Genomic DNA, 27039 nt, shown 5'->3' with positions numbered 1-27039 from the left:
AGATTTTCAGTAAAATACCTTAGTTTCCACACCCTCTGCATGTGTCAAATCACATATTTTCCTGCATATTTAACACACCAGAAAGTGATTTAATAGCTTTTTTTCCATGTTGAGGCAAGTTGGAGGTAGTTATTCAGAACACTCCTTCCTACATCATGTGAAATAGTGCAAACCTAATCTTTTTAAGGCATGGATTTAGGAGGTAAAATTATGTATTGTGCTGACTTGCTATGTGGCACTTGAATAGGAAGTACCACCTATAGAAATTCTCAGCTCTTTTTAAAGACTAGCTATCATTCATTCATTCATTCATTCATTTTCTTTTCGGCTGTGTCCCTTTATTAATCCGGGGTCACCTCAGCAGAATGAACCGTAAACTTATCCAGCACATGTTTTCACGCAGTGTGTGCCCTTCCAGCTGCAACCCATCTTTGGGAAACATTCATACACACTCATTCAAACTCATACACTACAGACAATTTAGCCTAACCAATTCACCAGTACTGCATGTCTTTAGACTGTGCGAGAAACCGGAGCACTCGGAGGAAACCCACACAAAAGCAGCGAGAACATGCAAACTCTACACAGAAACGCCAACTGACCCAGCCGAAGCTCGAACCAGCGACCTTCTTGCTGTGAGGCGACAGCACTACCTACTGCGCCACTGTGCCCCCAAGTCAAGCTATCTTGTCTCCAATTTTTGTATTCACAAAATATTTTTATCTTACCTCCTAAATAGTATAAATAATTATAGCAATGTGTTTTCTCTTAAACCCTTTTACAAAGCTTGATTACGGACACAGTGATTGGCTGATAAGGAAGGTGTCTCTGTCAGAGATGTATTTATTGAAATATCGTAGAGGATAATATTATAATGTTGTATTTAACAACATAAATTTGTTAACGGTATTTCAAGAGTTCACACTTAGCTGATGATCTATCAAAAGCTTGTTTGGCATGGTGTCCTGGGAGAGAGCCCTAAGCTCAAGGGATCCTAGAGCCCAGGGATTCCTCCCAGGCCCGGATTGGCTAATCGGGGGGATCGGAAGAATTCCTGGTGGGCTGGTCCATTTTTTGACATTATAGGCCGGAGTGCTATAGCTGCTTGAACACTCAGCAGTCTTGACAATTTTTAAATTTTATTTATTTATTTGACCATTGCCTTGCTAATTAATTTGCTGCAGCTCAGGTCTTTTTATTTATTTTCTCGCAGCCCTGTGAGCAAAATGCAGCCTGCAGGTTAATGATGACGGAACTATCCTTCGACCGCAAACAGCACTAATATGATAGTGAAATTGTGGTCCAGTGGTCAGCACGATGCGTTACGACACCGCCGACCCGGATTCAAGTCTCACCTCAGTGATTATTATCATTATCATTTTTCATTTTTAGTGTTAAGACATTCAATACTGTTTGGGTTACTTATAGGTGTACATATTTTATTTTTATTTTTTGTGTGACCACCGTTACAAAGGACTGGATATCTATAAAGAATTTTGCATAGAATATATATTGAGATATTGCAGTAAAGGACATTGTGATGTTTTAAAGAATAGTGTTGGAGATTTAGCTACCCTTTAATGTTTTGATGTTTATGAAAAACATTTGAAGTTCTAAAGCAACTGTTTCCTTGAAAAAGACATGATAGTGTCATTAGAAACTGAATTGGAAATTAGCTTATTTTAATATAGTCAGTCGTGAACTGAGGTGGGCCATTTTAAGGCTTGAAACTCCAGGACTGAAAAGGAGTCCCATTCCGGCTCTGCTTCGTACCATTCGCAGAGCGAGAGGGGAGCTTGAGCTCGGTGGATCTCGAAACTCCCCAGCTGCAGTATAGCTAAGGGAACACGTGAAAAAAAGGGGGCTAGACAAGTGCTTGATTGTTATGCATGATGTATATCTTTAGATGGTGGGAGGAAACCGGAGAACCTGGGGAAAACCCACGTGAAAATGGGGAGAAAATACAAAGTCCTCACGTAAACGCCCACCGGCCTGGTGGAACCAGGCTAACTACACCAGGCAAACAGTGCTAACTACTGTCGCTGGGGCACTTCAGACTATTTTGGAAGGGCACTTTCGATCCAAGACTAAAAAGGGCATGTGCACTGCACAGGTTGAGCCCTATGTGTGCACGTGCCTGATGTGGAGGAAGAAGGGTTTCTTCCAAGCGAAGATAAAGTGGACTGAAGACTGTGGTTATTTGTTGTAGCTTAGGACTCGTATGTTTGGCCGATCATGATGACCGGCTGTGATAAATCATAAGCATGTGATCCTCTCGAAATTAGTTCAGAAATAAACTTCACTTAAAAATATTGTACATGCAAATAAAGATTTTAAAATTGTCATTAATCAGGGGCAACATGGTGGCTTAGTGGTTAGCACTGTCGCCTCACAGTAAGAAGGTCGCTGGTTCTAGTCCTGAATGGGCCAGTTGGCATTTCTGTGCGAAGTTTGCATGTTCTCCCCATGTTGGCGTGGGTTTCCTCTGGGTACTTTGGTTTTCCCCTCTGTCCAAAGACATGCGTTATAGTGTGGGTGAATTCAATAAACTAAATTGGTCGTAGTGTATGTGTTTGCATGTGAGAGTGTATGGATATTTCCCAGTACTGGGTTACAGCTGGAAGGGCATCCGTTGTGTAAAACGTGCTGGATAAGTTGGCGGTTGATTCCACTGTTGCAACCCCTGATGAATAAAGGGACTAAGCCAAAGAAAAATTACTGACTGAATGAATGAATGAATGAATGAATTTCATTAATTAAATAAGCGCATATTCGTCTATCTATTGTAAGCCTCTAAGCAGAAATGCAAACAAACAGCATATTAATACCATACAGACTTCTTCAGGCTGATATGATGTAGTCTGAACCCAGCTTTATGCACATTAAAATAAGTTTCAAAGTCTCCCAGCCCTTGTTCCTGTTCTTAATTAGTCAGTTCAGATATTTGATCTTTACAATTCAAAGTACAGGGATATTTTCCCAGAATAAATGGTTAAAAGGTTAGTTTACCCAAAAAAAAGAACATTGTGTTCTTAATTACTCACCCTCATGTCATTCACATCCCTGATACCTTAAAGACAAATGAAGATATTTCGGATGATTATCTTTAAACAGCATAGTCCTGACTTGAAAATGTACAGGAAAATATCCTAATATCAAACCATATGCCTTCAGTAGTTCAATTTGAACAAGAACGCTATATAATATAGAGGAGAAGAAACTTTTGAATAACGTCATTATTTTTGTTTTATGCATGCACAAAAGTACATTCTTGAAGCTTCATATTGAACCACTGAAGACACAAACGGCCTGTTTTCACCTGGTCACTTCTTGTGATTTTTTTCTGAATGGATAGCTATTTAATTTTTGAAAACAGATCCATTTACATTTGACTATATGATTGTGTGTCCCCTAAACAGATATGATTCCAATCCTTAAATCCTATGATATCTTTAAATTTAAATCGGTTATGTTGAATAAAACATCAATTACATTGAACTTTATTTAATTAATATTATTCACAGGAATGTAATCTAACGTGAGCTGTTTTTGTCATACAGATATGTGCAAGACATGATTCATAACTGTAAATGCATTCATTATTCATTTTTAACATAATCATGTTTTGTTTTATGCATATTGAGGACATATAAAAACAATATATGGTTTTAACCACATCCCGAAGTGGTCTGAGTGCTTATATCCATCTCGAATGCGTTTTGTTGGGCATTTAAACATGCCCATATCATGATAGCTATCCTATCAGAAAAAAACACATGTAGTGACCAAGTGTAAACAGCCCTATAGACTATTTTAACTATGTTTTTGGAACATTTTTGCTAGAACGAGTCAGGATCATTGTGGTCTATAAAAGCTCAGGGAGCACCCAAATTATCTTAATTTGTATCCTGAAGATCACTAAAGGTCTTTGATTTGGAAAAATTCAAGGGAGAGTCATTTTTATCCCTTTAACTATCCCTTTGAAGGTGCAATATGTTTAAATATATTTATATACATTTAGACCACTTAAAGGTGTAGGAGGGATAAATGACCAAAGATGTATTGTAGTAATGTTTTTCCTGGTCATCTGCATCAAGAGGCTTTGATGGACTGTATTTTGCAGGTAGTTTGCTGTGAGACATAGGACTATCAGGCTAAACCTTTAACTTGCCATAACAAACTTTCATTTCCACAAGTGATTAACTCAAACCTTTCGATTGCATGGTTACTGGTAAAAAAGGCATCAGTCAACTCTTACACGATAACTATTACACTATATGTAACAGCCAACAGCAAAGAAGCTCAGATTCAACATTTCAGTTACATCAAAGGTTTCAGATTCAGTTCCTTGAGGCCACAGGCTTGACAAACGTAGGCTTTGTCACACAGATCCACTGAGAACTTTAAGAAGACTTTTCACCCATTGTAACTCTCCATTCCACAACTCACAGCATAACAACATTCCAAATGTGTCTAGGCCACTCAGGCAGTAAGGGGGAAAGGAATAATACAACTTTCAACCAAACTGCTTAATGGACAATAATAGATCTATGGAAAACATTATACATACCTTGGATATATAAGCATAAATTTTACAGACTATATTCAGCAATGTGAAAACGTACTCAACTGAATTTCGTAGTTTTACATATCTGGACATAATTTAAAAAATATATATATGGTCCTTGGCCGGCCCTTATATTTGGAAGATACAGCCATACATCACATCTCAACACATTAATGCCAGATGGAAACAGGGCCATGAATGCTTTATGCTATATTGCATGCTACCACTGTGCTATTGCTAATGCTATAACATCATGTTTTAAAGCTACTTTACTTTTCTCTCATCTCTTTAAGGTTTGTGGAGTCAAAAGCTCTTCCTCTGTCCTTTATTGAGCAGGATTACCAGAATAACCTGATATCAATAGGACTGAACCAAACAAGTTTTCAGCAACCAGTCAAGATACACAACATAACTAATTCCAGGTACAAATCTATCTCTTTGTAATGGCTGCCTGCTGGGGAAATAAGCAAGAGAAACCATCACATAAGTTGTTACAAATGATTGCAATGGAAATTCTTTTAGTGTCAAAGAAAACTGTATTATTTTCTTTCTTTCTTTCTTTCTTTCTTTCTTTCTTTCTTTCTTTCTTTTTCGGCTTACAATTGGTGGCATATTAAAACAAATAAATCCAAATTAAATGTGTACCAAAACACACTAAAACTATTAAACTGTCATACCACTCATATTGATAATATATAGAACATACCTACTCAGTTCATGATTTTAAATGGCTCTCTTCTAGTTTTAATTATAATCTATTACCACTTCTCTCTTGATTTCCTCATGTTTGAAAGCTGTGTATGAATTGCTAACATCATATCACAATGTGCCAATTGTGGAAAACCAGGGAAAAAAAATAACTTACTAGTCTGTGGGTGCATTCTATTCCACCTTTAGACATCCACTGACAAACTTTCCCTTCTTTGTTCCCTCACCTGAGCCTCCACAGCCATTTTAAAGTGTGTTCCACTTCACCAAGTGAACAATGGAAGCTTACATGGACATACTCTTGATCCCTCGATTTTGATCGAGAGAGAGAGTCAGCTTCATATGTCCACTCCTATGTCCCAGAATGCAACGGGATTGTAACGTCACAACAGTGCTCAAGGGTTTCGGGGATTCCACATAAACCCATTCATATGTTCCGCCAGTAGTGGACACTTCAGTAACTTGTACTCTTTCTGAATGTATCAAACAAAACTCCAACACATGCACAGAAGACATCATGAGCATTTATAGCAAATAAACTAATGTGAATATTATCTCGCTTGCTTTTTGAGCACTGACAGGCAAGGTCTTACATCCCTATGATTGGTCATTGTCTCAACCTGCTCAACAAAAAGGGCTGCTATTGGCTTTAGAAATGAAAGCGCTGTTCACCGATGGTGACTTAAACCCATCCATATGTTCTACCAGTAGTGGACACTTTAGTAACTTAATCAATGATGCACCTCTGAGGGAACAAGAATGAGCAAAGTAAGCTAGGGAAGGGCAGTTTGAATTCATTTGTTTTTTTGTTTTTTTTTGGCCATGTGCTCTCTTTGTCCTGTCTCCTCGTTAGTCCAGGTTTGTCTACAGTTTTTCACCTGTACCTCGTTCTTTTTCTAGCTTGTGTCCTGTTCTAGTTTTGTTTCTGTGTTTAGACTAGTTCTAGCCTAAATCTAGTTTTAGGGCTCTATTTTGATGATCTAGGCGTAAAGTCCAAAGTACAGGGCGCAAAAGAAGGCGTGTCGGAATCCACTTTTTTGCTATTTTAAAAATTTGAAAATCCATTTTGCACCGCGGGGCAAAGTATAACAGGGTTGAGCTTATTCTCTTAATGAATTATAGGTGTGTTTTAGGAATAAACCAATCAGTCTCATCTCCCATTTCCTTTAAGAGTTGTTGTGTTGCGCCATAGCGCATTTGCTATTTACATAGCAGACTTTGTAAGTGGAAAAACTGAGCGATTCACTAGCGAGTTAAACAGACCATCTGCAGCGCGAGAAAGAGAGAATGAGCCTCCTCACTCTTTACTTTCACTCTCTTTCGTTGATAAAGAAACGTGTTGTATGCACGGACATCCATTAGCCTACATAATTACTTTAATTTTTTAAGAGAAAAGATTTGTTTCGAAACTATTTCTTAATTTCTAAAATGGATATTTGCGTATTGCTGTACATCCTGTGTGTATTAAGCAATGTTTAAGCGAGGCGCACAACTAACGCGCTCTGCGCTGGACTTTAGACCTGCTCTCAGCTGGTCTATTGTGCAGTCTATTCCAAAAAATACCCATGCGCTAACAATGCATCTTAACACACATCTTTTTTGTTTAGACCACAACACCTATGGGTGCACATATGAGCGCAAATGCATTTGCTATTTAAACAGTGTGGTGCAAAACGTCACTTGCATTGAGCTGAAACTAGGAAACAAGAATTGCGCCTTGTGCCGCATTGTGCCAGGTGTATGATAGGGCCCTTAGTCTTAGTTCTTTAGTCTTAGATCTTATTCTAGTTGCTTAACCTTTTTTTATTTAATCATTTTTTATTTTTTTAGCTACAGCAAGGTTGTAGTCTTTTGTTTTGCCATTTTGTGTATATTAGCACCAGTTAACTGTTTCTAGGATTTTTTCGTTTTTGTTTTTTTTCTCTCTAGACTTTGTTTAGCAGGTTTTTGCTTTCATACTGTTTTTCTTGTTTCTACTGTTGTCTTGTTTTTATATGTATGTGTTGGTTCTTGTCTTGCTTTCTAAGCAGGTTTCTTTAATCCTTTACTTTTAGTTTCTGGTGATTTCAGTGTTACCACAAGCCTTGAGTGACCTCATCCCTGAACTGCCTGTTCTCCTGTTTCTGTCAAACCCTATTGTGCGGACTTTTCTCCTGTTTTGTTTTTTTTACCTGTAGTAAATTTACTTTTTCTCCAGGCCATTCTGCATTTGGTTCCACCTTTGCTTTTAACCTGACACTCCTGGGGCCCATACCATGATATTGGATAAACTGGCTAGCTAGTTAACTTTTAGCTTTACTTAGTTTTACAATCTTGGGTTTTAGATAACAAGAAGGCAGCTCGACTTTATTCATTCTTTGTTGCAGTGTTATTATGGGCCAGGAGGGTATTCCAGAAAGCTGGGTTGACTTAACATCTGCTAAACACTGAATCTTGATCGATAAAAGCAAAACCTGCTTACTGTACACCAAAACACCTTAGAAGAGTTATTTTAATAAACCTCCTAAAGAAAATATCTAAATACCTAAAGCCATTTTCAGTGGATTGCAGAATTCACAAGTGACATTTGAAAGTCACAGCGAGAAAAAAGCACAGCATTCTTTACAGAGACGGAGTTTATCCTTGCTAAGCAGAGTGTGAACACTCCGTGGCTAAATGATGCATATGGGTTCATCACTTGGGATTTTGCATAACTGGCATCGATTCCCAGCATGCGTGTAGACCAAGCCGGACATAGCACTGGGCCAGGCACATGGCTCCTTTGCCAAGTCGGGTGCGGGGGGCCTCTGAGGAACTCTCTAGGGTTCACCAGGGGGGGAACTCGCCAAGCAGAGCAAAAAAAAGTGCATGTATCTCCGGGTTAGGGAAAGTGGTACGGCAAGCATTTTGACACCGAGCTTTAGCATCCTCCTGATTGACTGGTGTTACTAGGAGGAAACCAACTTCACTTGAAGATTATAAAATCTCGCAAATGTATTAGGTGTCACCCAGCCTGCAGCTCTACAGATGTCTGTTAAAGAGGCGCCGCATGCTAACCCCCAAGAGAAGGCAATACACCTTGTCGAGTGTGCTCTTATTCCCGGAGAACAAGGCTCGGCCTGGCACTGATAAGCGAGAGTGATGGCATCAACTGTCCAGTGGGCAAACCTCTGTTTAGATGCGGCACATCCCTTCTGCCAACCCCCATAACAGACAAAGAGCTGCTCAGAAGATCTTATGTGCGGTCCACAAGATTTTATCTTAACATTGTGGTCCACATACAGTAAAAGCACAGAGTATGAAAGTGACATAGCATAAAGAGGGCTGGATCTGCCTCTTTTGTCTACCCAGAGGAGAGCTGTTCTCGGAGTGTTCATAAAGGATCTCCCGCTGGATCTAATCTCACTATATTTGATAAATGTGATATTTAATTCGTCTAACAACATATTCTCTGACTTTGGTCACTTGAATCTATTACTTGTTCTCGGGTAATGTGTTTTGGCTAAGCGCAAAGACAAGTTAATAATTAATGGAACCACGTACATTCTGTATATTGACTGATTGTTTGCCTTTATTTCCTTTAATGTATAAACTTATTGTACGTCATAGTGTTATGGCCATTATTGATTATTAAAACTGATATTCAGCAAAAGAGAGGGTATGTTTCATATTTTCACTGAAAATTAAAGGAGGCAGTAATGTTATAGACTCTGTTTTGTTATGAATACTCCTACAGTGAAGATTACACTCATATATGCTGCACAACGCCTCAACATTTCAGCTGTCTGTTAAGTTGTTATTATCAAAATGAAAATAGCAGTTTCTCATATCATGTTTTGAATTTACTATTAAGATATAGTAAAACAACGTAGCCAGGATGAAGTGAATACGGTTATAAAGTACATGTTCCCTTTGAAGATTTACCTGACATGTCCTCGTGAGTTTGTTTTCCATATCAAACTTGCAAAGTCTGAACTTGCAAGGAGAGGATGCAGGACTGAACTGTGTGTGTAGGCTACTTAATATTGAGGAAAAAACCCCAATTAGAGAGGCGAATGTCGGCAGCCCTGCCTCCATTTTCAGATGTCTCTGTTTTCTCCCATCCACACTGAGACAAAGTAGCAGAATTTTAGAATGAAGACGGACTCTTCAGCGTTTCCAAAACGCTCCGTTTTCGGCACTCGAAAACTCCGGCGTAGGGTGAACAGATGGCATAACCGTAGCAAAACGTAGGCGTTTTCAAACTAAAATGCATTAGTGTAACAGGGCCTTAATCCTCCATGACCTTGCACAGAGGGGGGGGGGGGGGTATCAGCTGTGAGCTAGTGGATCCGTGCCAAGAAGGGCCTCGGATTGTGAATAAAACAGCTGCCAATGGGTGTTTTCATAAGAAGAAAACAGGTCAACCTGGGCTTACTTGAAGCGCTCCCATATCAGCTGGACCGCACTGGGGTGGAGTCTCCATTCTCCCAGGAACAAAAGCTACCATTGCCGTGCTGTTGTCCCTCCAGCACTGGTTAAAACACTGTCAACAGCTCCAGACAATTGATATGCCAATGCAGTTGGGATCTAGTCTACAAACCTGCAGCTACATGCTCTTTGCAATTAACCCCCCAGCCCGTACTGGAAACATCTGTGATGGCAACATGCTTGGTCAATTGTTCTAAGGACAATCCAGCTTGTAGAAAAGCAAGGTCTGTCCAAGGACTGAGCGTGCAGCAACACAGAAGAGTGATGGTCACCCGGTGCGCACCCGTATGCCATGCCCATCTGAAGACTCGTTCATGAAGCCAGTGTTGAATTGGTCTCATATGAAGCCATTCAAGCAGCGATGTGGATGCCATATGTCCCAGGAGCCTCTGTGTTGTTTCAGTAATACCACTGTTTTCCCATCGATCTGTTTCAAACAGATTAGCATTATCTCGGCACCTTACCAAAGAGTCATGGAGATTGAGTCCAGCTCAATAGAGCCCGCTATTCATCTCAGCTGGAGGGACCAGCTTGATTGCATCCTTTGCCCGGAGGACAGCAATCTCCTCAAGAACGACAGGGGCGGACACAAAATAGACCTTTCTGAAATACACGCCCATTTGGTGAACTGAATCACATAGCTCCATAGTCTAATTGCTTGAATGAGCTACTTTGACAGGCCAGGCTGTGTAAATCAGGCTGGCAGGGCCCACACGATGGGAATGGAAATGCTCAACTGGGGAAGTGGCATGTCCAGGGGAAGAGCTGAACATAATAAAGGGTCTCTAACCTCCCTCCCTGGATCAAACGAGGTGGCTGGAGGAGTTAGAAAAAGGAGCCTGTCTTCTGGCACTCTTGTAGCATGTAGCAAAATGCACCGGCGCTGAGAGCTAGAAGGCAACGCATTCCAGACTGGCAGTACTCTGGCTTGCACACCCGGAGAGAGGAAATTCTGCTCTTTTTTTTGAAAATGTGGGTGCCACCAGTTATTAAGCCAGCAGCTTGATGCTGTGAAATGTTTCCCAGCCTCACACCAGGGAAAGAGCAGGTCCCGGTCTCTCCGGGGAGCCTGTCTGATGGGCGCTTTATGGTCCGTTTACCAGACTTAACAGCACCCTGGGGCGGGGGCATCTGCTGCCTGCGAGGGGCTTCGTACTGCCACTTAGCTGGTGGAACGAGCTGCAGAGCTGGAGCAGATATTGAAGCCGCAGGTGGACGCTCTTAGCAAGGAGCTGTCGAAAAGAATGAGACCGGAGGAGGAGCAGATTTAGGAGCCCACCGGAAGATGACCTCTCCAATTGCACTCGACTGCTCTCTCACTGCCAAAAACTCCTGGGTAATGTCCCAGATGGTGTTGCTGAATAGGCTGGCCTGGCATATGAAAAAGTGAGCTTTGTTACCATTGTACATATCGGCCAGGTTCAACCAGAAGTGGTGTTGCTGGGCCACTAATGTGACCATCGTCCTTCCCATGGCACAGACGGCCAACTTGGTGGTCATAGGAGCATAGTCGGTCACCGTGCGGAGCTCATGCATAAGGCCTGGGGAGGAACCACTCTTGTGCAGCTCGGCCAGTGCCTGCGTTTGGTAGCGCTGGTAGGTTGGCCATAGCAGGCAAGGCAGAGGAAGCCTTGGAGACTCAAAGAGGCTGGTGGTGAAGTTACCTCCAGACCTACCACTGAAACTGGCCAGGAAAACACAGCTATCATATCTGATTCCTGCTTCGAGACCTTACTTACCACACCGGAGGGAGGAAGCGAATCTGAACTGTCATCAAAACATGACAGCCGTGGAGGAGTGTGGAGGAGTGAGGGGTCTATGGGCCTGAAAGCCTCGGGTTAGCTGTAACTATAATCCTCAGGCCTGCCCAAGTTTTAACTGACTTATGGTCCATGAGCACCGCAACTACATGCTGGACCCCCAAGCATGTGATGCAATACTTGTGCCCATCATTGTGTGAGAGAGGAAACCACCACACCCAGAAACACACAGTCGCAATGACTTCTTTAAAAAGATTTGCTGCTCTGTCGTGTTGTTCTTTTAGGGAAATCTGCTCTCAAAGAAATCTGCTATTTTAGGCATCTAACGAAATGCCCAATAGACAGGAAAATGCCAGTAAGACAATGAGGCTGTCTGAAACAATAAGTCTAAATGCAATCTCAGTATGCGCAGGTTATAAACTCTGATAATAATTAATCACCAGAATCTGCGGAGCTGTGCTCTGCCATCTCATAAGCCTTCATTGGCCCATTCTATTACTCTTCAGTGTGATTGGTCATCTAGGGAACTCCCAAAAGTGTCTAAGACACACACTGAGGTTACCTCTGATGGGTAATATGACTCCAGTTTCAAAAAAGTGTCATTCACTATCTTCTTGGACTGAAAACATAAAGGAACTTAAACAGTGATTCTTACTAAAATCATGTAATGTGTAATGGTGCTTTCAAGCCATGTCAGATGTTTTAGAGTTGAATGCATGTGAACGCTAGGCTGCTATTACAAGTTTTAGAGTTGTGGGCATGTCAGTAAAAAACATAACTAAATCTATAATAGAAAATTATTCATCAGTGACAAAACACAACTGATGCAAAACCTTTGGTCCTTATTTTCTATTAGCAGAGTCATTAAACGCTGCTGTATTTACTTGTAATTTATCAAAATTAGGTACAACACAATCGTGTGACTTAATCACAACTAATTTCATTTTTTTATAGAAACATCCCTGGAGGACTTACAGCGTACTCACACTATGCTATTCAAATGCTGTGCTATCTTAAAAGGAATCACTATTTACTCCCCCTCAAGTGGTTATAATCTCTGAGTTTCTTTCTTCACTTGAACACAAAAGATGTTTTAAAGAAAGCTACAAACCCGTAACCACTGACATTAACAGTTAGTAAAACAAATACTATGAAATTTAAAGGTATAGTTCACACTAAACACAAATTCTTTCATTATGTACTCACTTTCATCATAGTATTTGTTTTCGCACAAATGGATGTCAATGGTTATTTTCTGTAGTTTTCAACAGAACAAAGAAACTCAAACAGGTTTGCAACGAGTAAAGAGAGAGTAAATGATGACTGAATTTCCAGTTTTTGGGTGAACTATCCCTTTAATTATCTACTGTAATAAAGTTCAGTATGGTCACCATGAGCTCTAAGAGTAAATGTGTAAAAAGTGTGGTGACAACAACAAAGAATCAGAAAGAGCTTTATCGTGAGGTATGTTCGCACAAATGAGAAATTTATTTTCATGACAGAGCTTCAACAGTGCAACAGAATTGCAGAGACAGGACAAAAAAAAAAGATAATAAATATATTTTAGAAACAGAAGTAGTGAATGCAAATATACAAACTGACAAGTGTATGTACAGGTATATTACTATATGCAATGTTATATGTGCCGATGTTATGTGCAAATCGGCATGTTAAGTATGTTGTTAGGTAAATAAGTGTATATGTGTATAAAAAGTGATGTTTTGTTTCACATTTATGAGATGGATTGCTTGAGGGAAGCAACTGTTTCTGTGTTGGGATGTTCTGGTGCGCAGTGCTCTGTAGCATCGACCAGAGGGTAAAAGTTCAAAGAAGCAGTGTGCTGGGTGTGAGGGGTCTAGAGTGATTTTGGCAGCCCTTCTGCTCGCTCTGGAAAAGTAAAGTTCTTGCAGAGTAGGGAGGGTTTTACCAGTGATTTGCTCAGCAGTCTGAACTATAAAACATAGCCTTCCGAGGTCAGATTTGGTAGCTAAACTAAACCAGACAGTTATTGAAGTTCAGACCCTACAGAAAAATCCAGCTTAAACCAGCCTAGGCTGGTTGGCTGGTTTTAGCTGGTTGACCAGCCTGGTTTTAGAGGGGTTTTGGCCATTTCCAGGCTGGTTTCCAGCCATTTCCAGGCTGGTCTTAGCTGGTCAGGCTGGGAGATGACCAGCTAAAACCAGCTTGATCAGCCTAGAAAGGCTAGGAGTCCAGCCAAAACCAGCTATGTCCAGCTTAAACCAGGCTCGTGAAGCTGGTTTTAGCTGGATTTAGCTGGTCCTTTTCCAGCCTGACCAGCTAAGACCAGACTGGAAATGACTGGAAACCAGCCTGGAAATGGCCAAAACCCCTCTAAAACCAGACTGGTCAACCAGCTAAAACCAGCCAACCAGCCTAGGCTGGTTTAAGATGGATTTTTCTGCAGGGGAGGACTGATTCAGTGATGGAAGTGTAGAACCCTTTCAGCAGCTCCTTTGGAAGGTTGAACTTCTCCAGCTGATGAAGGAAGTACAGCTTCTGTTGAGCTTTTTTGACAATGAAGTCAATGTGAGTGTCCCACTTCAGGTCCTGAGAGAAGATCCGATTCAACTTTTCATTTATACCAGGGGCATCAAATTTGCATTCTGAATGGACGTCAATCAATGGAGGAAAGGTGTGAAGTAAAATATAAAGGGATTTCATTAAAAAACATCATTCTCATTAAGTCAGTTAAGGCTTAAAGAGCCATGAAACCTCCTGTTTCAGCAGGATGTTTCACACCTGTAGTTTGGAAAAGTCAGGAAAGTGAGTGTATTTAATTCTGGGTGGGAATGTCGGGAGAGGGAAAATGGAAAGGGTTTGAATAAAAATGGGAGTTGCCATTTGGGCTCGCGCTGTGGACCAAGGAAAAACAAACACACACGCAGGGGAGATAGACAGTGTGTTTAATGATGGTGAAATGTTTGATACTGCACGTCGTATATGAGAAAAAAACCTCTGCGTTTCTCTGTAACTCAGAAGCACTCAGTAGGTCAGAAAGCCGTGTGTGTAGACTATCCTGTCACAAAATGCGGCAAAAATTAAACACGACGGTCGGCAATAGTTTGCTTACAGTGTTCACGTGAGAACAAAGAAAGGGCACTGATCGCACACATTTACCAAATCTGTAGACAGGACAATCAGCACATACTAAAGCTTCGTCTTTTTTTAAAGGAGACGAGTGGCAAATCCGCATTTCACAATTTTCATATGAGAAATGCTCTCGAGTAAAAAATGTTCCAAACAAACGTATTTCTGCCGCGCGTCGCGTGCACGGATCCACACGCGAGTCCAGCAGCGCTCTCATAGAGAGAAGATGAAAACAAAAGCTTTCCTGCAGCACATTATAAAAGCAACACTGACGACCCGTATCTCCAAACATTTCTTATTCTTTTCCCACTTTTTTTGGCAACACGACGTGTGCCGTCTCTCTGCTATCTGAACACTGTTTCAGGTTCAGTCTAAGAAAGCTAGCATGCATATTAATGTAGTTGCAGGGCATACTTAATAGAGCACGCTGATTGGTTTGAACCAAGCCATACTCATGAATCAATGCAACACACTCAGAGACGTAATACGGGACTCCCAGGTACAGACATCCAGTCTACAAGCTAGAATACACGCTAAGATCTCATGACCGTGACGCAGCTTCAAAAACTAGTTTCAAACCGGAAGTACGAATTTGCTCGAAATAACGTAAAAACAACAAATTTTCACTTTTTAGTGAAATATAGGTGTCCTAATAGTGTTTTTAGCAGTGTGGGACACATATATGACACATATATGCTCAAAAAATGTGTTTTGGTGTTTCGTGACCCTTTAACATCATATCAGCTTACCTTTAAACATTGGTTTTGCATTGGTAAATTTTCCAAATTTTACACCACACTGTAAAAAAGCATTTCCACACAATTTATTCATGATTTCCCACCACAAATAGATTAAGTTAACATAACAAATGTAAGTGGATTGAACAATAAACAATTAAGTTGCCCCCAAAAAATCTCAAGATTTGCATTGATAGGTAGTGCTGTAGCCCCACAGCTAGAAGGTCGCTGGTTCGAGCCTCAGCAAGTTGGCGGTTCATTCCACTGTGGCGACCCCAGATTGATAAAGGGACTAAGCCGAAAAGAAAATGGATTAATGAGTTTGTGTGTGAATGAGTGTGTATAGATGTTTCGCAGTACTGGGTTGCAGCTGGAAGGCCATCCGCTGTATAAAACATATGCTGGAAAAGTTGGCAGTTTATTCCGCTGTGGCGACCCCTGATTAATAAAGGGACTAAGCCAAAGGAATAAAAAAAGTATCAGATAGTACAGTGTGTGCAACCTTGTATGCATTTCTATGGAACTGTCACAACTCAAACAGAAAGTGATGGAGCTCAAGAGTATATTGTGATGAAAGGCAACTGAATCCAACTGAAGCCATTTTTTTGGAATTCGTTTTAATCCTTTAACTCCCACCCTCTCTAGTTTAACTCAAACCATAATTAACCAAACCAGATCCAGCAAATCAAGTCTTTCAGGATTATTTACAAAATATGAGAATGCATGTTGGCACTACACAGACAAAAAGATCTGTATTTACCTCCAAATAACCGAAGCTTTAATCCTATTGTTTTTCTTTAGGGATTTAAAAGCAATCTCATTTATTCTTATGATCTCATAAGGTGTTATTTGATTTTTAATACTGTGACTTCAGTGAAACTGCCATTAAATACTATGTAATGTAATACACCCTGCTGTGATGCTATCAAGAATGAACAATGTCTGTGCCATCTACCTGAAAATGTTGTTGGGAAATTTGATCATTCAGGTCCTTTTTCATTTCACTTTGTCATGCGGAAAGTCAAAGTCCTTGGGAAACAAGTTTTGTCTTCTTTTCACTGCAAGTCATATTACTGCTTTTGCTATAATGCACAGATGAAAAGCTGTGTTTGCCTTGCTTGGGGCACTTTAAGAGGTTTTTGCTTTTTACTTTGTTCTGTTTTCAATTTCCCCTTTCAGAGTCTTTGAATGTGATGCTTTCACATCTAAGCTTTTCATTTACCTTCGTTTTTTCAAATAATCCACTGCAGATTAATATGATCCTAAGAAATCTCTAAGTCAAACATCATTATTATTTTGTAGACTTACTTTGCAGGTAAAAAGACCACAGTCCCATCTATCTCATCCCATCTTTACTCATCTATAACAATAATAATAATAGGAAAGCAATTTGAGTTTTTTCTTTATGTGGAACACAAAATGAACACACAATGTCCTTTTTCATGTGCATATGGTTTAAAAAAGCAGAAAACAAGCATTGCGGTCAAAGTTATTTGAAGTAATGCTATAGTTCTTTTTGTGGGAGTTCTTGGGACCCCTAGTTGTACAGTAGTGGATTATAGAACAGCACAGAAATAAACATCATTTTTACAAGTTGTTTTTTTATCAATCTCATAATTAAAAAAAAACTTTTTTCTTAAAGAATCTTTTGTTAAATATTTATTTGATCTATAAATTGTAACCAGTCTTGTTGTGTACACTGTAAAGCAAATTTTGGGGTTCCACACAATTCTATCATGTTGTCCAAACATAAATTGAGCTGACAGTGCAAAATTATCAGTAGCCATGTTTCCATTCACATATTTTATGCACATTTTGGATTATCACATAAAAATGCACATACATTCTGCACACACATTCTGAAAGTGTGCATTACAATGCACACAACTAAGTAGGATAAACGTTTTAACTGATAAGAAAAAAAAATGCACATAAACTATGATGGAAACACTTTTACCAGAAAAACTTTAGTATGTGATTTTGTTATAAGAGATCATGTGATGATGAAATAGATGAGACACTCAGCTGACCACATTATAGAACATCTGAAATGCTGTTTTAGTCATTCGAAAATGTCTTAACCAAAGTCCGTCATCACAATGGTTCAGTATTATTACAGTACATCCAGAATTGTGTTGAGCATCTGCGCTCTCAAAGAGTCTACCGAGGTAGTCATTTATTATACAAGAAAAAGTACGTATTTATGTAACTTTATATACCAAAGCAAATTCCCTTTTTCTTTTTGATATTTGCCACAAGTTTTTCAGAAAGTGACGATATTGTTTTCTTTAATTCATTGGATATAAAGGCTGCATTATTCGCAAATCTGTTATGCAGTATTTTAGTTTTGCGCATAAACTTAATTTACATCTTTGAATAGAAACATAACTAGTGATAGAGTGATTAGATGCCACCCCTCAAGAACTGCCCCTGAATTGAATATGGTGCATTCATTTCATTAGTCATTTCTAACTCTTGTCAACACAACAATCAGAGGTTTCAATTTTCGTTTTGAGGGTGCAGAAATTGTTTTAGGCAGAAATAACCACATTATGTCATAACATTTTCTTATCTCTTTTCCTAGTAAAACTAAGTGCAGTCTGGGAATGGTGACAGCACTTAAGTGCATAGGTAAGCAAATGTTTGCCTAAAGGTAAGTTCATGTTCAGTTCAGTCTCAGTAATCATATTTTGTATTTCTGCACAGCTTGTGGTTCAAGACCCAAGTTCAGCGCTCGTATAGTTGGTGGCAACCTGTCAGCTGAGGGTCAGTTCCCCTGGCAGGTCAGCCTACACTTCCAGAATGAGCACCTCTGTGGCGGATCCATCATAACGTCCCGCTGGATCCTCACTGCTGCCCACTGTGTGTACGGGTGAGTTAATGCCGTCCTCATCAATCCCCATTCACACAGTCATGTGTAAATGACCATAGTCTGATTTCCATGCAGGATTGCTTATCCTATGTATTGGATGGTCTATGCGGGATTGACCGAGCTGCCACTAAATGCAGTAAAGGCTTTCGCCGTGGAGAAGATCATTTATCACAGCCGCTACAGACCCAAAGGCCTGGACCATGATATTGCTCTGATGAAACTGGCGCAGCCCCTCACCTTCAATGGTACCTTGTTTTTTAAAGTGCAAATGACTCTATTGAAGCACCACATGGGGTAACGTTTCTTTTAATCCAGCAAGTGTGAGGAACTGATAGCTGTGATGCAAATGGCCGGTCAATCTTATCTCGTGTTTTGCATTCACTTTGACAAATGACTTGTTTGATGGACTGATATCAGGATGTTTCTCAGGTATGGTGGAGCCTATCTGTTTGCCTAACTTTGGAGAGCAGTTTGAGGATGGTAAAATGTGCTGGATCTCAGGATGGGGTGCCACTGAGGATGGAGGTGCGTTTGAGGATTTAAAATGAAGTTCACTTAAGAGAAGAAGTTCACTTAAAAATGAGCTGGTTGTAATGTTTTATGAATTTATTTGCCTTCCGTTGAACAAAAAGGAAGATATTTTGAAGAATGTTGGAAACCAGTTGCCATTCAAATATCATACTAAAATTTTAGTCATGCACACAGTCATACACAGTATACGATATGCAGTGAAATGTAATATGACGGCCCAAGACATTAAAAAAAGGTCATCAATAGCATAGGACTGGAATAAAAGAAGCCAACAAAAATAGATATGCAAGATGGAAAACTTGATTATAGATTAACACTATTTACAATTAAAAAAAAATACTGAATTGAAATGGGATTTTAATGTCAATGCATAGTGGACACATATAATACTTTGCGAGTTAATGGCTGCTACTTTCCAAAATTCTTTAGAATTTCTTCCTTTAGGTTTGTTTTATCCAGGCCAGTGCCAAACTTTTCAGCCCATGACTTCCAAAAAAAAATGTTCCTGACTAGTGACCCCTACTATCCTCAAAGGCAGTTATATTATCTATATTTATATACAAACATTGCATGCAATGGCGCGCACACACAGACACCAAGAGGCCTATATAAACACAAGCATATTGACAACACACACCAAATGTAACAGTCTAACAACCATATAACTTTGATAGTAATTTATTCATTTCTTTAGTTTTTACATTACCGCACCTGATGGGTGGGCAAAATTTGCGGAGCACAGCAAGTTCATTCTTGGTTTAATATTCTATATATACTAATAATATTGGAGACCATTACCCGGAGATTATTTTCCATGTTCAGTTCAGACCTGTATTTTTTATATTTTGGAAACATTTAAATATAGTGCCATAAAGTCAGTCAGATGCAATTGCTGCCATTGCTATGTTGTGTGTTCAATTGCGGAAAAATAAAATCAACAGCAGATGTTTTTTTTTAACCTGTTGTATTTTTAATGTAAATTTTATCAAGAATTGTTATCTTTTGTCATTTCTATTTTTGTTTGAAAAAAATATTTGAATAAATCTATAGTTGATTAGATAAATATATTTATTTACTTTTATATCTTTTACATTTCCTTATGTTAACCTAATTTTTATCTTTTTAATTCATTTAATTTTTTATAATCTCAATGCTAACTGTTCAGGATGCCCTTGTTGTCTATGAAATACATGATTAGTCTTTCTGGATTTATATTTTAAAACAAATATTGGCAGAATACACAGACATTTTATGGCTTTATAGGGATAGTTCACTCAAAAAATGTTCCAAACTTGTTTGCAACATTTTTCAGAATATCTTGTTGTGTGTTGGACAGAAAAAAGAAGTTCATATAACTAAGTATGAGTAAATGCTGAGGAGAAAAAATTTCTGGAATGATGGCAACTGCCAGCAGGCTCAAATAGCAAGACAAATCATTACACCATGACAAATGGAAAGCTGAAAATAAAAATAACATCCCATCACCTAAAGCAAGCCTTAGTATTTTTAGATCAGTCAGACTAAGGCCCTGCTGTTTATGCTGTGGAAAATGCAGTTCATAAACCGCTGTGCTAAAAAAGATCATTCTGATTTAAATAATTGACCCAAGAAGAATATAAAGTGGGGTCTGACATATATATGTGGTGTACACACCAAATGTGTTTTGTGTTCTGTGTTTTAGGAGATGCAAGTGTGTCTCAGCACTGTGCAAGTGTCCCTCTGATCTCCAATAAGGCCTGCAGTCAGCCGGAGGTTTACCAGGGCTATCTAACAGCAGGGATGATCTGCGCTGGCTATCTGGATGGAGGAACAGACTCCTGTCAGGTACATCATCTCATCTCATAGACTGATATATACAGTACTGGAGTCCATACAGAAGATATTTATTGATCCGGGCTGCGTTATTTGTGCATGTAATTATATTTAAGCTCTTTATTCTGGATAAGTGTACGTTTACTGATCCATGTGTGAACAGGAACAGCAGGTTATCTCAGTAAACTTTGCATTAGCATGTATGCCAACATTGCAATATTACTGTGCAAACATACATTAAATACTACAGTTTAACTCTCACCGTCCTACAGGTGGACATTTTTCTGTATAACCTACATATTTTACACATTTTTAAAATTGTTTGTTTGTCTAAACCAGAAGTTATCTTGATTAACTATATATAAATATATAAAACTATATATAACTATATATAAATTAACTATGTATAATATGCATATATACAGTGCATTCGGAAAGTATTTATAGCTTTTATAGCTTTATTCACTCTTTTCACTTTTTTTGTTACAACCTTATTCCAAAATGGATTAAATTCATTTATTATTAGTTTATTATTATTATATTTGAATATGATGCCACAAGCTTGGCACACCTGTCTTTTGAATTTTTTGCCCATTTCTCTTCGCAGTACCTCTCATGCTCTAACAGGTTGGATGGAAAGTGTCGATGTACAGCCATTTTCAGATCACTCCAGAGATTTTCAATATGATTTAGATCTGGGCTCTGGCTGGGCCACTCAAGGACATTTACTGAGTTGTTGTGAAGCCACTCCATTGATATTTTGGCGGTGTGCTTTGGGTCATTGTCCTGCTGGAAGAAGAACCTTCACCCAATTCTGAGGTCAAGAGCACTCTGAAGCAGGCTTTTATTCAGGATGTCTCTGTACGTTGCTGCATTCATCTTTTCCTCTATCTTGACTAGTCTTCCAGTTCCTGCTGCTGAAAAACATCCCCACAGCATGATGCTGCCAGCACCATGCTTCACTGTAGGGATGGTATTTGCCTGGTGATGGACGGTGCCTAGTTTTCTCCAAACGTAACGCCTGGCATTCACTTCATATTGTTCAATTTTAGTTTCATCAGACCAGAGAATTTTGTTTCTTATGGTCTGAGAGTCCATCAAATGCCTTTTGGCAAATTCCAGGCAGGAAGTGGCTTCTGTCTGGAGCTGGAGCTCAGACAGAGTGACCATCGGGTATTGATCACCTCCTTGTCTCAGCCCCTTCTCCCCCGATCACTCAGCATAGATGGCCAGCCAGCTCTAGGAAGAGTCCTGGTGGTTCTAAACATTTTTCTTTCACATGTGATGGAGTTCACTGTGCTCATTGGAACTTTCAGAGCAGCAGAAATTGTTCTGTAACCTTCCCCAGCCTTGTGCCTCCTGTCTCAGAGGTCTACAGACAATTCCTTTGTCTTTATGCTTGGTTTGTGCTTTGACATGCACTGTCAACCCTGGAACCTTATATAGAAAGGTGCAGCATTTTCAAACCATGTCCAATCAACTGAATTTACCACAGGTGAACTCCAATTAAGCTGCTGAAACATCTCAAGAGTGATCAGTGGAAACAGAATTTACATGAGCTCAGTTTAGAGCTTCAGGACAAAGGCTGTGAATACTTATGTACATGTGATTTTTAATAAAAAATTTTTTTTTTCTAAATTTGCAACTATTTCAAAAAATCTTTTTATTGTGTGTAGAATATTGAGGAAATATATTAATTTAAACCATTTTGGAATAAGGTTGTAAAATAAACATTGGAAAACGTTTAGCACTATAAATACTTTCCGGATGCACTGTAATCCAGGCTCGTGCACAGACCCTCACAGGACCCTCAGGGGCACCTCAGCCAATGAAAGCAAAGGGGCAGTGGCTCTAGCCACTGGGCCACACCCCTGTGCGCGGCCCTGCTGTAATCCCACATGAAAAAAAAAAAAAACTGTCATTTATAGTATAATATAGTTTGTTGTGTCCCATACTAAAGTACTTGAATTACTGTGTTGTAGTAAGTCTTTAGTAATATAAACAAGTTGCCCAATATTACTTTCACTACATGTATTATACTACAATACACTACAGATTACTGTAGTAAAAATGAAAAAAAAGGGCAACCAGCTTCAGGACATTTGTGAGTTTACTTAAATCGAGTCAAGCGCAGTACTTGCGATGAAAGTTGAGTCAACTCAAAAAAAAAAGCTGTGCAGCAAATTCTGCCTTACAATTTTGAGTTGAGTCAATATATTTTTTTACGGTGTAGAGCAGGGGTGGGCAAACTCGGCCCTGGAGGGCTGGTATCCTGCACAGTTTAGCTCCAACTCTAATCACACACACCTGCTTATAGATTTCTAGTGTTCTTGAAGATACTGATTAGCATGTTCAGGTGTGCTTGATTAGTGTTGCAGTTAAACTATGCAGGACAACGGCCCTCCAGGACCGAGTTTGCCCAACCCAGGTGAAGAGTGTGTATTACAGTTCATCAGTTCACTATAGTTAATACTACAGCATGCTGTAGATTTATTAACAAAGCGCTGTAAATATTATTGGTTATATGGTTCAAAAACATGATAGTTTATTTCATCTGGTAGATCTAATTAAGTAAAATAAAAAGTAAATATAATTAAACGTATTTTGATTCTGAACTTAAAATATGGTGTGACAGTTAAGAGGATATAAATGTAAAATAAGGTTATTAAATGTAAAAACCGTAATTACTTTACTCTGTACATTTATTTATTCATTTATTTGTATATTTAATTATTTATTCCTATGTTTCTAATTTAGTCAGCCCTGGCGTAATAGAATATGTGATCAAACTTTCCTTTCGTGGTATTGCCGTAATTAAGAGTAAGGACTTCTTTTCATTCCTCTTGGGCGGGTTTTCAGATGTCATTTGTCTGGAAAATTTTCTTGGACCTGGAAACCCAGTGCACATGTCTACATTAAACAGTGTAGTTGAGTGAATTGGAGTGTCTAAAGCACATCCGTATCTTGTTGAAATAGGGTGATAGCGGTGGTCCTCTGGCATGTGAGGATTCCTCCATCTGGAAATTGGTGGGGGCCACAAGCTGGGGTCAAGGCTGTGCAGAAAAGAACAAACCCGGGGTTTACACACGCATCACACAGTCCCTCACCTGGATACATCTGCAGATGGAGGTCAGAAGAATGATCATGGGTATTTGTAAACTGACAATGACTAGAATGTGTCCAGGGGTGTTTTACTGGAGTACAGTTGACTTGGCATTTGCTCAACCCTGAACTTTATGTCTGACACCGGCGCATACACATTGTAAAAGCCGTGCCAGGCACGAAAGCTTGACAGGCGTAGCAACAGTAACTAAGGAGGACGGGGCTTAGCGAAGAGTCAATTCTGATGCAATACCTTTAACCCTGGCTTAGCCTACGCAATCCATGTCAGTCTCCTATTTCACCACATTCCCATTGTGCTCTTTTGAATTGAAATCCTAAAACTAGAGTTTTTTTGAGTTTAGTGAACTCGGTGTTGTGTTCAAGAAAGTAGTTTGTGGTGAACTGGGCTTTGTGATGTCATAATTATAGCACTTCATGAGAACTTCATCAAATGTTTAGACACAACATCACTGTCTGAGAACCTCCTCATCGTCAGAACCGAAAAATCTCTTGATTTTATCTAATAGTTTCAAAGACAGACTCATAAAGACCACTTTGAGGAATGTAAACAATAACAATGATCCCAATGTATTGCCTGTTTTACATTATTAATTTCTATACCTTGCGAGAATCCAAAAAGTATTATAAATAATCCAAAATATTGATAAATAATCATGTTATGATAGCATTAATTTATGATGGAATTGCCTCTTGATACAGTTTTGTGCATCACACAGTTCCTCACCTGGACACATCTGCAGATGGAGGTCAGCAGAATGATCATGGGTATTTATAAACTTACAATGACTAGTTTGTGTCTAGGGGTGTTTTACTGAAGTACAGTTGACCTGGCATTTGCTCAACCCTGAATTTTATGTTAATTAACACTAAACCTGTTTACTTGAGCTATGTTGGTTCCAAAACAACTCATGGGAATAAGTTCAGTCAACTGTTAACCATTCAATACATTAGTTCACTATATAACCATGAACACAAAAGACATTCTCAACTGAACACAGAAACCACAACCATGGAAACAGGCACTAAAATGCAACATGCCAGACATTTACTTTCTAACATCAGTGTTGCCAGGTTTTGGGGACAAAACTAGCCAAATGGTCTGTCAAAACCAGCCCAAACCTACCTTAATGACCAATCAAATCTAATCAAATAATATTAAAACTCAAAATATACCACCAACCTTTCGTATATACAGATTTTTTTTTTAATACACATTTTACATCAATGTATGTATTAAATAAAAATCTTACCTAATCGACAGATGTCTCTCCGTCTGGTAAAAAAAAAAAAAAAAAAAAAAAACTTTGCCAGAAGTAAACCATAAACTTGTGAAATTTGTTTTAAATAAAGTTATTAAAAAAATAAACATTTAGGATATGAATTAAATAGTATGAACTTTTTTTGTATATCATATGCTTTTGCTGTTATTATTTGTTATGTATTTTTTATGCTAATCATCCATTAAATGAAGTAATTGGAATAATAAGTCAGGATAATGTACAGGTTTATATATTTTGACATAACTGGTCTGTTTTGCTTCCACATTAGTTTTAGTGAAATATATTTCTATAATAAAAGTGCAGAACGGATCTATATTGAAAGGATTTTGTTATAAAAAAGGAAGAAAAAATTATAATCCACCATGTGTTTTGTTGAGAACTTATAAAATATGTTAAGAAATATTATAAGAAACACACAGACATCTACACCTCACTAATCTGGGGGCAGGTAAGAGAATAGTTGCTATGGAATCTTACATACCATATTACCTGTGTAAGCGAAAGATGAGGTGATCCGATTGCATAGTCTATCCGTGAACTTATCCGGGTGTGCCACATAAGCAGACTGCACATGAACTGCTTTCTGGAAATCCCCCTTGGAGTGAATGGGATAGTCCACCCAAAAAATCTAAATTTAGGTTTACTCATTGAGTTGTTCCAAACCGGTTTTAGTTTCGTCTGTTGAACACAATAGAAGATATTATTGAGAAGGCCAAAAACCCATAACCATAGGAAAACACACACTCTGGAAGTCATGGTTTCTACCTTTCTTTACAATATCTTCTTTTGCGTTCAACGGAAGTTTGTAAAAAGTGAAGAGCGATTAAATGACAGCGGAACTGACTCTTCGCTAAGCAACACCCAAAAACCGCCACCCACCAATCGTGGCTTAGCAACCATTGCTACGCGCAGGGGCTCTGTCAAGCTTGCGAGGGAAACAGGCCAAAGTGTTGTGCTTATGAATTGTGCACAACTGATACCCGGTATCCTAAAGTTTGGACGGGATGATTTATTTTTTTCCCTTTTCAAAACCAAAAACACAAGAGGAGAAATGCCAGCGTGGATCAAACTGTGTGAGGGATGCTTAAGGAGTGGAGTTAAGTTGGTTTTGTTTTGATATTCCTGACACATTCAGTGATAGACCGACGGCAATAACTCGCACCTCTTAACCTAAACAGATCTAAACTGTGTTTCCTACAAAAATACAAAGCAGATTACGTTTCACAGCTGTCTTTTTCTTTTTGGCCGCTCGATATTATGAGCACTGCTCCGTTTAAGCCCTCGTCATAGTAACGTTAGTCATGCTAATAGTGAATAGGCCATAATGACATGAGTTATTGATCCGGCAAATACGAATCTGCAAATCTGTTGCTAACTTTACTGAACTTCATATTTCCATCTATTTTAAGCTACGAATATTTGAAATCACAAATCAACAGAACAAAAGAGAAGTGATCACAAACTGAGCACTTGCGATCAACATACTTTACCAGCTGCTGTTTTTCAGTCATTTATAAAGAGCACACAAACATACTGAGTTATAGATAACTTACTGTACATTGTTATGAGTCAATGATGCTAATATTCGACACAAATCCATCAATTTCTCCATTCTGGCTGCTCTTTCTATGAATTATTTAAAAGCACTCTCTATGCGTGTTTCCTCGTCGATTAGTAATGCTAGGTTTCATTGCAAAACAATTAATCTATCAGGCTTTTTGGCTAAAAATACAGAAATCATGGTTTAATTAGTTATTATTAGATTATATTTTAATTTCACCTCTCCTGCTGTGCATAAAGCTAAACTGTTGAATGATCAGCATATGAGGCTGCTAGGCTTACCTAGCTTCAATTTTGATTGAATTATTCTTGAACAGGTTGTCTATTATGTAATGAATATACCCCTGTAAAGTATACTGCAGTCCTTTTTTGTCTGGATTTCTCAGGTATCTTACCTGTTCCCCAAAAATGACATTATATCCCTGTCAATGACTGACACCGGCGCATACACATTGTAAAAGCCGTGCCAGTCACGAGAGCTTGACAGGCGTTGCAACAGTAACTAAGGAGGACGGGGCTTTGCGAAGGGTCA

The 27039-nt window shown here is 39.0% G+C and overlaps 1 protein-coding gene across 3 annotated transcripts in view; it reads left to right on the top strand.

Annotated features, from left to right (window-relative positions):
- tmprss3a (transmembrane serine protease 3a) overlaps nucleotides 1-27039 on the top strand; it is a 56087-nt gene that overhangs the window by 27266 nt on the left and 1782 nt on the right. For all 3 annotated transcript variants that reach the window (XM_087265721.1, XM_087265720.1, NM_001442784.1), the window contains 7 exon segments: nucleotides 4861-4989; nucleotides 17914-17960; nucleotides 18036-18201; nucleotides 18277-18446; nucleotides 18631-18726; nucleotides 20414-20556; nucleotides 23521-23673. In XM_087265721.1, the coding sequence (XP_087121847.1) occupies nucleotides 4861-4989; nucleotides 17914-17960; nucleotides 18036-18201; nucleotides 18277-18446; nucleotides 18631-18726; nucleotides 20414-20556; nucleotides 23521-23673 (904 nt within the window).

This window comes from Danio rerio, chromosome 9 (genome assembly GCF_052040795.2).
Source record: "Danio rerio strain M-AB ecotype USA chromosome 9, GRCz13ab, whole genome shotgun sequence".
Taxonomy (NCBI): Eukaryota; Metazoa; Chordata; class Actinopteri; order Cypriniformes; family Danionidae; genus Danio; species Danio rerio.
The sequence above is the reverse complement of the archived record's forward strand: the minus strand, read 5'-3'. Positions and strand labels throughout refer to the sequence as shown.